This window comes from Lissotriton helveticus, chromosome 8 (assembly GCF_964261635.1).
Source record: "Lissotriton helveticus chromosome 8, aLisHel1.1, whole genome shotgun sequence".
In the NCBI taxonomy this organism is placed as follows: Eukaryota; Metazoa; Chordata; class Amphibia; order Caudata; family Salamandridae; genus Lissotriton; species Lissotriton helveticus.
The window spans coordinates 1049493020-1049505463 of NC_136069.1; the positions used below are offsets into that span (position 1 = coordinate 1049493020).

The 12444-nt window shown below is 46.2% G+C and overlaps 1 protein-coding gene across 1 annotated transcript in view; it reads right to left on the minus strand.

Annotated features, from left to right (window-relative positions):
* Nucleotides 1-9313, minus strand: part of TMEM47 (transmembrane protein 47) — a 259133-nt gene extending 249820 nt beyond the window's left edge. The window contains exon 1 of the mRNA XM_078656118.1: nt 8858-9313. Coding sequence (XP_078512244.1) covers nt 8858-9077 — 220 coding nt within the window. The 5' untranslated portion in view covers nt 9078-9313. The remainder of the gene's footprint in view (nt 1-8857) is intronic.
* Between the last annotated feature and the right edge of the window lie 3131 nt (nt 9314-12444).

A 12444-nucleotide genomic window follows, 5' to 3' on the forward strand; every position in this document is an offset into this window, starting at 1 on the left:
GTGCTGTTTTTTCTGTAAATTTGTCATGCGGCATGTTAAGCTTGTATTGCGGATACTGCAAACTCTGTCATCTGTAGGTACATGTGTGAGCTCAGGTTGTGTGTGAGCCATGAGTGAGACCTCTGATGCTGAGGCTTAAAGGTAGTGCAAGGTTCTCATAGTGCCTGTTGGTGTGAATTAAAGGTGTCCAGGGTGCATATTCATCCAAACCTTAGCTCCTCTGCAAGGCACACAGCAATGGTGGCATGGGCCACTTCTAATTGTGAGTGTATGCAAAAGTGTGTGAAGGCAGTACAAAGTTGTTGAAATATTGACAGTGTGAAAGAAAATTAATATTAAGTGATTTCAGGTGAATGTGTGTTGGGTACGGTGATCAGAAGATGCATGGGGTAAATGCAGAAGGGGAGACTGAAAAGAGGGTTTAGAAGAGGAAATAGATGAGGTTTCAAGTATGCTGAGGGGGATTTTAGTAAGATGTAGGGTGAACATGGTGATTTTTACAGGGGCTGCAAAGGAAAGTGGTGTGAAGGGGAGGACAGAAGTTATTGTGACACTTTGAAGACCACTCACTACCTGTTCCACAGTCCTCAGCAACGTTTAAATCACAGTCTCACATTTTCGTAATTGAAATATTTTTAATTCTTATTTACAATAACAATATAATTGTCAATCATGTATCTGGTAATGATATCAAGCATTGGCAAAACCAAAAGTTCTTGCTTGCTTTGGCTGCATCTCTGTTATTGTTTAATGCACATGAATGCAATAACGGAAATCTAAAAGAGAGACCCTTAAATTCTAGTCAGGTGACATATAGTGTGATGTACAGGACTTTAGTTTGTGTGTTTTAAGACATGCCCTTAATAAATAGGCAATGCTTCTTTGGCCACATTCCTTTTAGAGACCTCTATCATTTTCATCCCAACTAAGGTCTTGAATACAATTCACCATTAAACAACCATCACAAAGTTATTAAAAATAAAAGGCACCTTTCCAAAGGCCCGTGTGTCAATTAAAAGATGAAAACATAAATGTCCTTTTTCTGAAGATTTCATAGTCAATCTTGACTTGTTTTTGTAAACGACCTAGCTATTATGGTACATTTTCTCATGTGAATGCTTTTAACAAATGTCAACGGGGGATTCTCGCCCCACATTCTCTAGCCACATTGTCTTCATAGTAGATGTTAGACCTGGCCCCCTTGGTGTGGCTTTCCCCCCTAACTTTTAGCCTTTAACCCTCCTGTTTGCTGACTTCGTTTTTTGCTGGCTTTAGGGCTGTGCACACTTTATCACTGCTAACCAGTGCTATGGAGCTTGTGCTCTTTCCTTAAATCATGGAAGAATTGGCTTATACACAAATAGCATATTTAATTTGCTTGTAAGTACCTAGTAAAGTGGCACTACCTGTGCCCCGGGCCTGTAAACTGAATGCTAGTTGGCCAGCAGCACTGATTGTGCCACATTGTATGCTCCCCCAGCCAGAACCTACCTTTCCATTACCTCCCCAACTCTGCACACACCCTTCTCTCCTCCCTGTCCCACCCTGAGGCAGAAGCTTACATTTACAATCTTCTCAGAACAAGTAACAAATGTATGTGTTAAACCCGACATAACAGATATTCTGTGTGGGTTTGTGAATGGTAAATGTTGTTCCTTTTGGTAATCATTCTATTGGGCTTAACTTGGGTGTATACAGTACTGGCACAGGCATTCTGAATGGTAACAGTACATTTATTTCCGAAATTAGTGTCCAGCCAGTATCATGCAACTCGGAAACAGAATCCGTAAGGAATTTTGAGATTGGCCCATCCTATCAGAAAGAATAAAATACTGCCATTAACTAGTCGTATTTGTCTACACTCTAAGTTTATCGAAGAATTAAAGTATATAAACACAGCTAGTTCACTAGAGAGTAAGGCCTGTGTTTGGGATGGACAGGTAGTAAAAAGATTGCTGCTTAGCGTCCCCTAACACCTGGCAACTCCCACAGTAGAGGATGTTAACAACTTTTAAGAGACACAAAAACAGTATTGAAAATTAAACAGTACAGTCAAGTGGCACAATGTGGTTGAAATATTAAAAAAAGAAACAGTGGTGGGGTGATAATGTGTGGTAAAAGAGTGGGACACGAGTTTAACATGATATTTTCCAAGCTGATACACAAGCAGCACTGGTTTCCTATTTCCCTGCATAATTTTCACCAAATCTGCATCCAAATCGAGTTTTAAGGGCCTTTCATAATGAAAGCTTATGGCCCATATTTCCTAAGTTTTGCCCATTACAAAGTGATGTAACACAACTCATTGCTATTTGCTTCTCAGTGCAACATATTCTCATACCAAAAAGTACTTGGTGCTGCTTTGCATCACTTTGCCTCAAAGGGGCATTACTGGACCATTACTTGGGTGGATCACTGTAAACACCCATAGGTTCAGGTGCAAAGGCTTGATCCACTAAGATAGCCAGATAGGGCTTTGAGTCAAAAACTAATGCTACCATGAAGCAGGCATTAACAAGCAGAAATGCTTTAATTCTTCCCAAAACCCACGCATTGCATGTGTGCTGAAGTACACAGCACACAACCAGTGCATGGGATCTTTCTGAGTTTGTCTAGAGAAAGTAATTTGCAGTGGAAGGGTATGCTTCAGCAGTGGCGGCTGGCATTGGTAAGAGTGGAGAGCGGTAGGGCGGGCTTGGGGTGGGGAGGAGGCGACAGACGATAGGGTTGGTAAAATGAAATAAAAAAATTAATTAAACCCCTTACCTTGTGCTCGCGCATCGAGCACAAGGTAAGTGGTTTTGTTTATTTTTATTTTTCATTTTACATGCCCCGTCGTCTGTTGACTTCCCCTCACCTGCCCCCCCCCCCCCGCTCTACCTGTACCTAGGGCCCGACTGGCAACAGGAACCTGCTCTGGCAAACTGCTCAGCCAGGGGGAGTGCAGCCGAGCAGTTTGCGAGGGCCCGTTTCAGCCGATTTTGTTACTGGGGGCCGATATTTGCGACCCCCTGTTACAAAAACGCCCCCTCAGGGGCCTAAAATCGGCCCCCAACGTAGTGGCCCACCGGGGGAACGCCTGGTGGCCGCTATGGCCAGTCCGGCCCTGGATGTACCTGCCGCCACTGTGGTTCAGTACAAACCCAAGGCTAGACAGCACACATTCACCTCTGTACCATGGTGCGTGCCTGTGCTTCGTGTAAGCCAGTCTTGTAACAGCGACAGCACAGCGGATGACAGCAGTAGCAGCCCAGTCTCAGTAGACATCATTTGTGCTGTGCATTCCCCCTGGCGCAGCAACATGCACCACATTTGATTCCTGTGCTGCATTGCATGTAAAATGACTAAATCTGCCATTAAATGTCAATCAGACACACACACACACCTCCACAGCCCGGTGCAAACATGACAGGCACTGGGGTGTTTGGCTCACCTTAATAATTGCAGGAATTTTCCTGGGCCCGAGTTTTCGTTTAACCCCCCGTGTTATTAATTCTGAAACCTGCCTTGAAATGAATGGCGCTTCGATTCTTCTCGTGGGGCTGAACGCTGACGTTCACTCCTGTTTAACTACAATTTTGTACAGCACACATTTCCATTAGCTGTGCTTGGGCGGCCTCCTGGTAGGCCCGAGGTACTGACTACCACTCTGGCTGTGAGCTATTTTCAAACACACATCAATAGCAATGCAGTTAAAGCAATGATGCCCAACTTCCCATGAGGAGGGATGCTTCTGAGCAGGCAATTTTGTTCCATAAAGACCGCTTAGATATCGGGTTCTTAAGGAGACTGAAAGGGGAGAGTTAACCTTGAGAACAAAGCTCTTTCCTTCGAAGGTCGATGCATGTTGTGCTTTGCTGGCTGGGAAGGTATTTGTCATATATTTTAAGCGCGCCTCCAAAATTACCCACACCACAACAACAGCCTTATTCTGAGACAAATAACAAGAAAACGAATATTTACAGCTTATAATGTTCAATTTGAAGGCGTGTGTTCATGAGATCAAATTATCTGCTGTGGACAATTCCTTTTGTTTTAAAAAAATTAAACCCTCCACCAAAATGAAGGTAACGTCACAAACACACGGCGCGTGCAGACACCTGAAAAGCAATGCAAATATAACTATTGCAGAAAACATTGATTGTCTGGGAATATTCTCGTTTCATGTACCTTCAAAATGCTGCATGTGTCGACGAAAGGCTGTACCCACTTGAAACAGGAACACTGGCTACAAACTGACAGTCCCTGGAGGCAGTCTGCCCTGTGGGATACGAAGCAGTAAACGCAAGGAGGCTGCCTTTTTTTAGCAGCTGGATGGAGGCCAAACTTTAACGAAGAGATTTTTGTTTTAATTGAGACTCGTGTGAGTGTTAGCCCTAGATGTGCGTCTGTTCTCGTTTGTGCCGCTGGGGGCGCTCTCTGTGAGCATAAAGCACCTAGACAAACGGTGACCATAACACTCGAGATTTTCTTCAGGAGAAACTTGCACCAGTGTCTGTGTTTAATTACCACTGTTCGCTGCGCGCCCAATGGACAGCTGTTTCTCCCAGCCGAGCTATCTTACGAAACTCGTGATAAAGGACATTAAGATTCCATTTTAAGTGCGCGTTTGCTGTATATCTGGACCAGTGGCTCCGCTATCAATAGTGCAGAGTGGAGGAGGAGGCAATGAGTTGCGCACCTCATCCAAATAATAGCAGTTTTTTGTTATTTTGTATTTTTTACAGCCCAACAATGGTTTCGGGACATGTTCTGCGCTTACAGTAAAACCCATGACATGCTAGCTAGCTGTGCCTCGGACACCGGTCACCTGTCCCTCATTCGCAGTTAAGTTGTTCCCCCAAGTCGTGCTTGAGCCTCTGGCACCAGACACCCATTCCCCCTCCCCTCCTTCCGCGAGTAAATGCAGCGGTTTAAGAACATTTGTCACGTTAACTACTAGGAGAGATGCCGCGGCCGTGTATGCAGCTTCAGAATCAGGACACGTTTGTGTGCCCCAGAGGATGTGCGGTGTGTGCCAAGGACCGGGGGTGGGCGGGGGAGTGCAGGGGCGGGTTGAGCCCTGAGCAGCGCTGAAAACAATCGCCCGCTTCATCCAGCAGCAGCTCCTCGTGAAACCTGGCTGGCTGCTCACGCTGGCCTGGAGAGCTGACTTCGTTTGACTTGAAGGAGCCAAAAAAGGTTAATAAACTTGAACTGGAGGGAAAAGTGCGCGGGGAATTCTCTCAGAGAGGAGGGAGGGGAAGGGGGGGGTGCACGTGTCACTGTCCATGGCGTACCTTGTGTGCACGTGTGTGTGTCTTGGCCAAGCATGTGCCCCGTTTGTGAGCCTCGTGAGTGTCAGTGCGTATTGCTTGTGTAAGAGTACCTCAAAAGTGGGCTCCTGTTTCCAATTTTAAACTCCCAGACACGCCACCATGCACATGCTCAGCCCTATTTTCTTTTATATTCCAGCAAAAGGCAGATAAAGAAGTAATGACGCCGGGGACAGACCAGAAAGTGAATCAACTCTCACCCCTCTCCCAAGGTGCCATTCAGAGGGCGCTTGTTGGCACTGCCACGGCCCCCTGTCTCCAACCAAACCCTGTATATTGATCGAATAGTTCGGTCAAGGGGCCTGTTTTTTGGCTGCCCGTCTCAGTTCTCGGTTCCTCTGCCTGTTCGCTTTGCCTTTCTTTTGGGCGAGTGATACATGGCTCTGTACCAGGATGGGCTGAGGAGCTGCCGTTGCCAAGGAGACTCGATTTTTGAGGTCGCATTCTTCCATAAATTTCCATTTCTACGAGCGGCCAGGAAAAAGCCTTCCCTGCTAAGTTTTGTGTTCGAGGGGCCTTCCTGTACCCCTTGGTTACCGGGAAGAAGGGGCTCCCAGGATGTCTCTCCAGACCACCACGGGACACAAGCAGCACGACTGACACTTCTGGTCTCTTAAATCCAACTTATGTATTTTAAAGAGGAGGGATTTGGGACCCTGAAATTATCAGATCAAACATATGTTATTGGCGATGGTAGAAGAGATGTGATTGGTTGACTTTGTTATCTCTTTTTCACCAGAAGGGAGAGTTTTAATCCTAGTTACCTAATCTGAATAAATTGTGTGATCCTGTGCACCTACTGTCTACTGCCAATGCACACGCTTCATAATCATCACAATCAGAGGAAATTTAGAAACAGCAACCCCCCCGCACCCCACTCAAGTGGAGTGCTTCTCAAAATCAGTTGTTGCAACGAGAGCTTTTAAAGGTAATATTGGTTATATTGTTGTTCTCTGAAATACTTGGCAAGAGAATGATGGTGACCGTGGTTAATTTGTAAAAAAAAAACAAAAAAAATGCTGAGGCTCTTGTCAGGAGGCAGTTTCGATCAGCCCATTTCTCCTGTTAGTGCTGCCTAACACAGAGCCAACAAACCCTACAAGTGGGGAGGGAATAAACCCTACAAGTGGGGAGGGAATGTGGCGTAATAGCCAGAGCTTCCGACCACGGAGCTGGGAAACCAGGTTGGAACCTCGGCATCGAGTGAATCACCTAATCTCCCCGTGTCCACCAAAAATGAATGTGTTCTTAACTGATGCTGAAGCGCCCCGGTGTTGATGATTAAGGTGCTGAGCACTGTAAACCACCGGCTCAAATTAAGCACTTTTTGGTGAGAAGAAGGAAGATGAGGAGGATTTCTGTTCAGGTGATGACTGAGCGCACCATTGTCTTTGGAAAGCGAAACGTGACACGTGAAAACCGCTTGGTGTCAATTTCTGTGGGAACCCACCCAGCTCGAACCAGTGAGCCGAGCCTCTTTCCTAAACGGGTGACGGTGCAGAAAATGGGAAGTACACCTGACTCGAAGCTTCCAGCAGCACCCCGCTTCCAGCAAATATGAAATTATATAGGTTCCCCCTGCCCGTCAACAACCACAACACACAATGGCGTAACACAAAACCATGCAAAATATGGCGAGGGGCCCGTAATCTTTCATGTTTCACAAATATAGGCCTGGGGGGGGGGGGGGATTGGACCCTCTGAAGCCCCCCACCCTTAACTCGGGGGCTTCGGGAGCCTCGTTACTGCCCTAACGAAACGAGCAGCCTGCGGGGACAGCGGCACTTCTGGTGCGATGCGACACATGGCCTCCCACTCTCCGTGTGTTAAACGAAGCAGCGAATGTTTTGACACTTAATAGGCTTAATGAGAGGCAGGGCAGAGAACACAAACACGCTGCACAATGCAGGGCAGAGAACACAAACACGCTGCACAATGTGGAGGAATGAAGCACGGGAGGGCGGGCTGGTGAGTCGAAAATGTATCCATCCCCTTTGCTCTTCTAGCTCATTTGCACATGAATGCGTGTTCCTCTCGGTGCGCTGGCATGCATGTGAATAGGGCAGTTTATTAACGAAGGGGTTCCATTGCCCCTTCTCCTGGGCAGCTCTGCTAGAGCTAATAGAGGCAGAGAATAAAACATTGAAGTTCTACCGTCTCAGATCTTTCCACGCCACCCGCACCTGAACATGCCACAGAGGTGACAGGAAGTCATGGGGTTCGCCCGCTGTGAACCCAGACACAGAGACACTTGGATTCAGCGGGCATGTTTGGGTCATAAAGGGCGCCGCCGTGGGCACGGGCAAGCAAATCGGGAAATTTTGCAAATTATCAAATGTCACAGACTCGTATCGCAGGTGCTGTACCATCGTCCGATATATGTTTAGATGCATGGATGTACTTAGAGGACTGAGCAATAAACACTGAGTGCCACAGCCTACGTGCATTTTCCAGGAGACAGCGTGGGTGCTTCACACATGGCATTATAATGTCCCACATTCCGTAACATGACAAGTACATATACACTACGAGTCTGCAGGTATTTAGAAAAAAAGATCATGGTGCACATACTGGAAAATGAAAGAAGTGCGCAGGCAGAAGGGGGAGACAGGTGCCCAGGGTGCCAGCCGGAGAGGAGGGTGGCACAGCACCGAGAGCAAGGCAAGCTGACGTGGAGGGGGAAGCACAGGGCGCCAGAATGAAAGAAGTGGCATTATAACACTGCGTTTTTAACAATTCATTGAATTTTTATGATGTACTTTTCATGATTCACTAAATGTTAACCGAATAAAAGTTTTTGAAATGAAAAAAATGAAATGAAAGAAGTGGCAGGCGAGGGCAGGGTGGCTGGCAGAGAGGAAGTGGACATACACCTGACGCCCACTAGACTTTACCAAGAGCATGTGTGCCAATTGCGTGACAGACAGGACAATGGAATGGATAGAGGCAGTAAGTAGGGCATAGCTTTCTTTTTGCTGTTTCCAGATAGAAAAGAGCAGTGTTTGACAGACTGGAGTTTGGATGGGGACGTGGTTATAGACTGGTTCAAAAAGACGGGAAGAAGTCTGTTGAAACTGGCAGCGGGTTACAGATTGGGGTGGCAAGATTGGCACTGGGTTATAAACACACTTGGCGCTGGGGCGGGCTCAAGATTTCAGACATAAAGCAGAGTGAAATGAGGAGAGGGCTACTGGCTGGCCAATGAAACACCCACCTTCAAAGACTGATGGCTTTGAGACGGGACTCGATGACAGGCGGCAGGGACACGCGCACACTGTTACAGAGACAGGGCAGTGCGCTGCACACATGCTTACACACATGGAGCAGTGATACACACAGGGCAGCTAGGCGCAAACAGGCGTGCAAACATTTATGGGAAGTGTCTGCGACGGACACAGGGATGAAGACAGCGCCAGCGAGGTTGCACCAGAGCACACCGAAATAGTGACTTTAAAAATGCGCGTTCATGTCACACACAGGGCGAGATGCCCACGCGCAGCTGCACGCATCGCATGGCACGGGGAGAAGTTTGCCGCCCTCACCGCTCTGCAGGGTGGAGTTGCAGTTCCAGTGGCTGAGCTCCTTGGTGCAGGACTCCCAGAGGGACAGGTAGTACTGGTGGTCGGCCGTCACCCAGGCCGGGCTCAGCACGGCTCCGATGTCTAGGCACAGAGCCAGGAAGATGCACACCAGCCCCACCAGCTTGAGGGGAGTCAGCACCGAGACGTGCACCTCCTCCATCCCGCTGCCAGTGGAGGCCATGGCCCGGGCGGAGGGGCAGCAACAACTGGCGGGGTGCAGTCCGGGGGGCAACGGCAGCCCTGGGCACTGCCAGCAAGCAGCGGTTCCAGAAGGGTGGTGGGAGCCCGGAGAAGAGTGAGTCTGAGGCCAAACAATCTCCAGAGGCGCTCGAAGCGGATGGTCCAGTCCCGTCCTCAGCCAGGTGCAGCAGCGTTCCCGGCTCTCCACTGCCCGGGACAGAGCCTTCCCTTCCCAGGCGCGCTCAGCATCTGACTGCCTGTCCCTGCCTTCCCTGCCCCTTGCTCCAGTCCCCTCCTCCAGCTTCTCCTCCCCCCGCGGACCGCGAGGGGGCAGAGAGGGCCCGGCCCAGCCCTGACGTCAAGATGGGCGCTGCTGCTCGGAAGAGAGCAGAAGAAATGACAAACCTCACACGCAGCGGGAGCGGAGCTCACTCCAGCCCCTGCCTGCTTCAGGCGCCTCTCTCGGTCAGGCAGAGCTCAGGCTCAGCTCGTGCCTCGCCTCACAGGCAGTACTTCACCGCTCCTGTCGAAAAGCTATACATTTGTGCAAACATGGATTCACCTTTCTGGTTTGGGATTTTTTTTATCAATAGCTCACCCCCTACCCCACCTATTTGGCACACATAATTTGGACTGCAGCAAAATACATTTGGCAGGTGTAAGAAATTGGAATATGAGTGTGTGTGGGGGGTGGGGGCATCAACTAATAAACACACCCTTGTCTGGGTGAATCTCTAAAGCCACTAATTAAACCTGCACTTAGCCCTGTGGTAGCTTGGCCTAATGCATTCAGGCATCACTAAAAGGCAAAGTTAAAAGTATAAATGCAGCACTCAAAGAGTACTAAAATGAAACCACAACCCAAGAAAAATCCCAAACCAATAAAAAAAAAATAGAGACTAATTTAATAGACACAAACAAATCAAAAATCCAATCAGTAGAACCGGAGATATGAATTTTACAAATTTGAATGAATAATAGCGCAAAAAGGCACAAAGCACCAACCATGGGTATCTGGTTGCACTAGACCAGATCAAATTGTAAAGTCTGACCACAATGGAGTGTGAGTTTGACCCAGGGACTAGGTTCATCCAGGTATAAAGTTTACTTTTGAACGTAGACATTTTTAAGAGAAAGGTATTTGTCGGTGTTGTCAGTGAGGCACAGTGCTTAATTTGAGCCGGTGGTTTCCAGTGCTCGGCATCAGCACTTAACTGTCAAGACTGGCACTTATGACAGTCTGACACATGGTGGCTGTGTTTATCTAAATTAAAGATGAACATAGCAACAGTTGTTTACTAATTCAATGTACATTAAAAATGACTAATACCTGCCACCCAAGCCATTCTTACAGCTTAGGTTATAGGAACAGTGTTAATGGTCGCACATGTAGGGTGTGATGGTTAGTAGTTGTGTTGGTTCACTCAATGGTGACTCTGGCAGGGACAATGGGTTGTTCAAGCTACAGAGACCTCCTGACGAGAGTCCTGGCACTTATTTTTTTTAACAAATTAAGCACTGCCCTCACCGCCCATCAAAATAGTGGCCGCAACCTTGCTTTGTGAGGTCAATTTCTCCTGGGCCGGCTACCAGCAAGGTTGAGAGGTACCAGAGCTTGAAAGTGCTCAGAGGACTCACCAGGCATTCTGGAGGAGATGCAGCATTGAGGACTTAGGATGTTACTTACCTAGGATCTTTAGCTTACTCTTTGTATTTCGAGTTTCATCCAAATACATCAAGTGGGGATATTGATAAAAGGGTGGTCAACAATGTTTGATTTTCTGATAATCTAGATGGCTTTAATGAATCTTCTTGAAATTCTGCAGGTTATTAGACAGTTCACCCCAGTGCAGGTATTTCTGGTTTCAATGAAACTATTTAGAGCAGAGGGGTGAACAAGGTAGAGAAGTTCAATATCTGTTCATTTGCTAATAAGTTTGGTGTCATTTCATAGATGTGTATGGAATTTGACAGAGGCCTGGTGGTTTCACTAGTTATCAGTCTGCAGGTACAATCTTGCATGTGAACCCCCAATGAATGAATATTTTGCTTCAACAATGCAAGAACTTTCTTTTTTAGTAAACAAGCAGTAGGCAGGACATTGAAGTTAAGGGGTTTGTTGGTTGACTGTTACTTTCTGAGCTCTTACCCCTGCAGTGCCTCCCATCAAAGTCACTGACTGTTCACTCTTGCTATTGTCAAGTGTGGGAAGGGTGTAGTGGCACCGTTTACAGAGTAATAGTAGGAAGGACCCAAGAACACAAGAAGCCAACAAACTGCACCAGTTCAGTGGATGTCCAACATCCCCTATGTGCCCTGGGCTGGACATGGTTACAAAATAAACAGCCTATCCCCTGAAATTCCAAATGTATGGCTAGCTCACACACCTACAATTCAAACTATATCTTGCACACCAATGCAATGTGTATGACTTCACAATATTTAGAATAATAAAAAGAGTGCTTCACACCGCATCTTTCAAAGTCCACACATACACTAACATAGAGATCATACTGTATCCATAGACACATGACATCTAATGTTAATTTAAAGGTAATATGTAAGGTCACTAAGAAAATTAATGAAGTAATGTGCGAAGTTATCGGTTACATCAAGGATGAGGTCATGAGATGATGGACTTTTCAGTAGGGAAGAAATATTTTCTTTGAAGCTGGATGGAGTATGCCATAAAATACATAAATTAACTAAAACAAAACACAGTTCAAGTAAGGTTATTATTACCTTTGGTTTTAGGACCTTAACATATGTTTAAAAGGTCCTTAATTCAGTTAAAAAGACAGAGTTAAAGTACAGATATGTCTATGAATTAGAATTTAAAGGATTACTGACATTCATGAGTTGTGATTAATTCTGCAAACCATAGCTCGCACAACAGCCATGAAAAACATATTTCGGTTACCAAATACAATGCTTATTGCTTCACAAAATGTGTATGAATAAATAATAACACCTACAAGTACATTTTCATTAAATAACAAAACAAACTCAAATCAATAAGCAATACATAGTTGTCTTGTTGGCAGTGTTAATGCTAATGTAAAACATAATGTCAACTGTAAATATGTTAAATTCATTTGTAATTGCATTTCTCACTACTCATGTTATTGGTGTGTGCATTTGTTGTGAGACTTATGGATTACATGGCTGTTGTGTATGTTCTGTATTACAGTGCGTAACATGTTATTTACTAGCATTGTTGAGTTTGGAGAAGGTCTGTGCTTCCCAAGAGGTGATGAATTGAATGGGGCATGAAGACTCCCCTTCCTCAACAATGGAAACATATGGCATATTACACTATACACATCCAAGTATATGCTTTATGCTCTAACATTTTTCACATATTTATT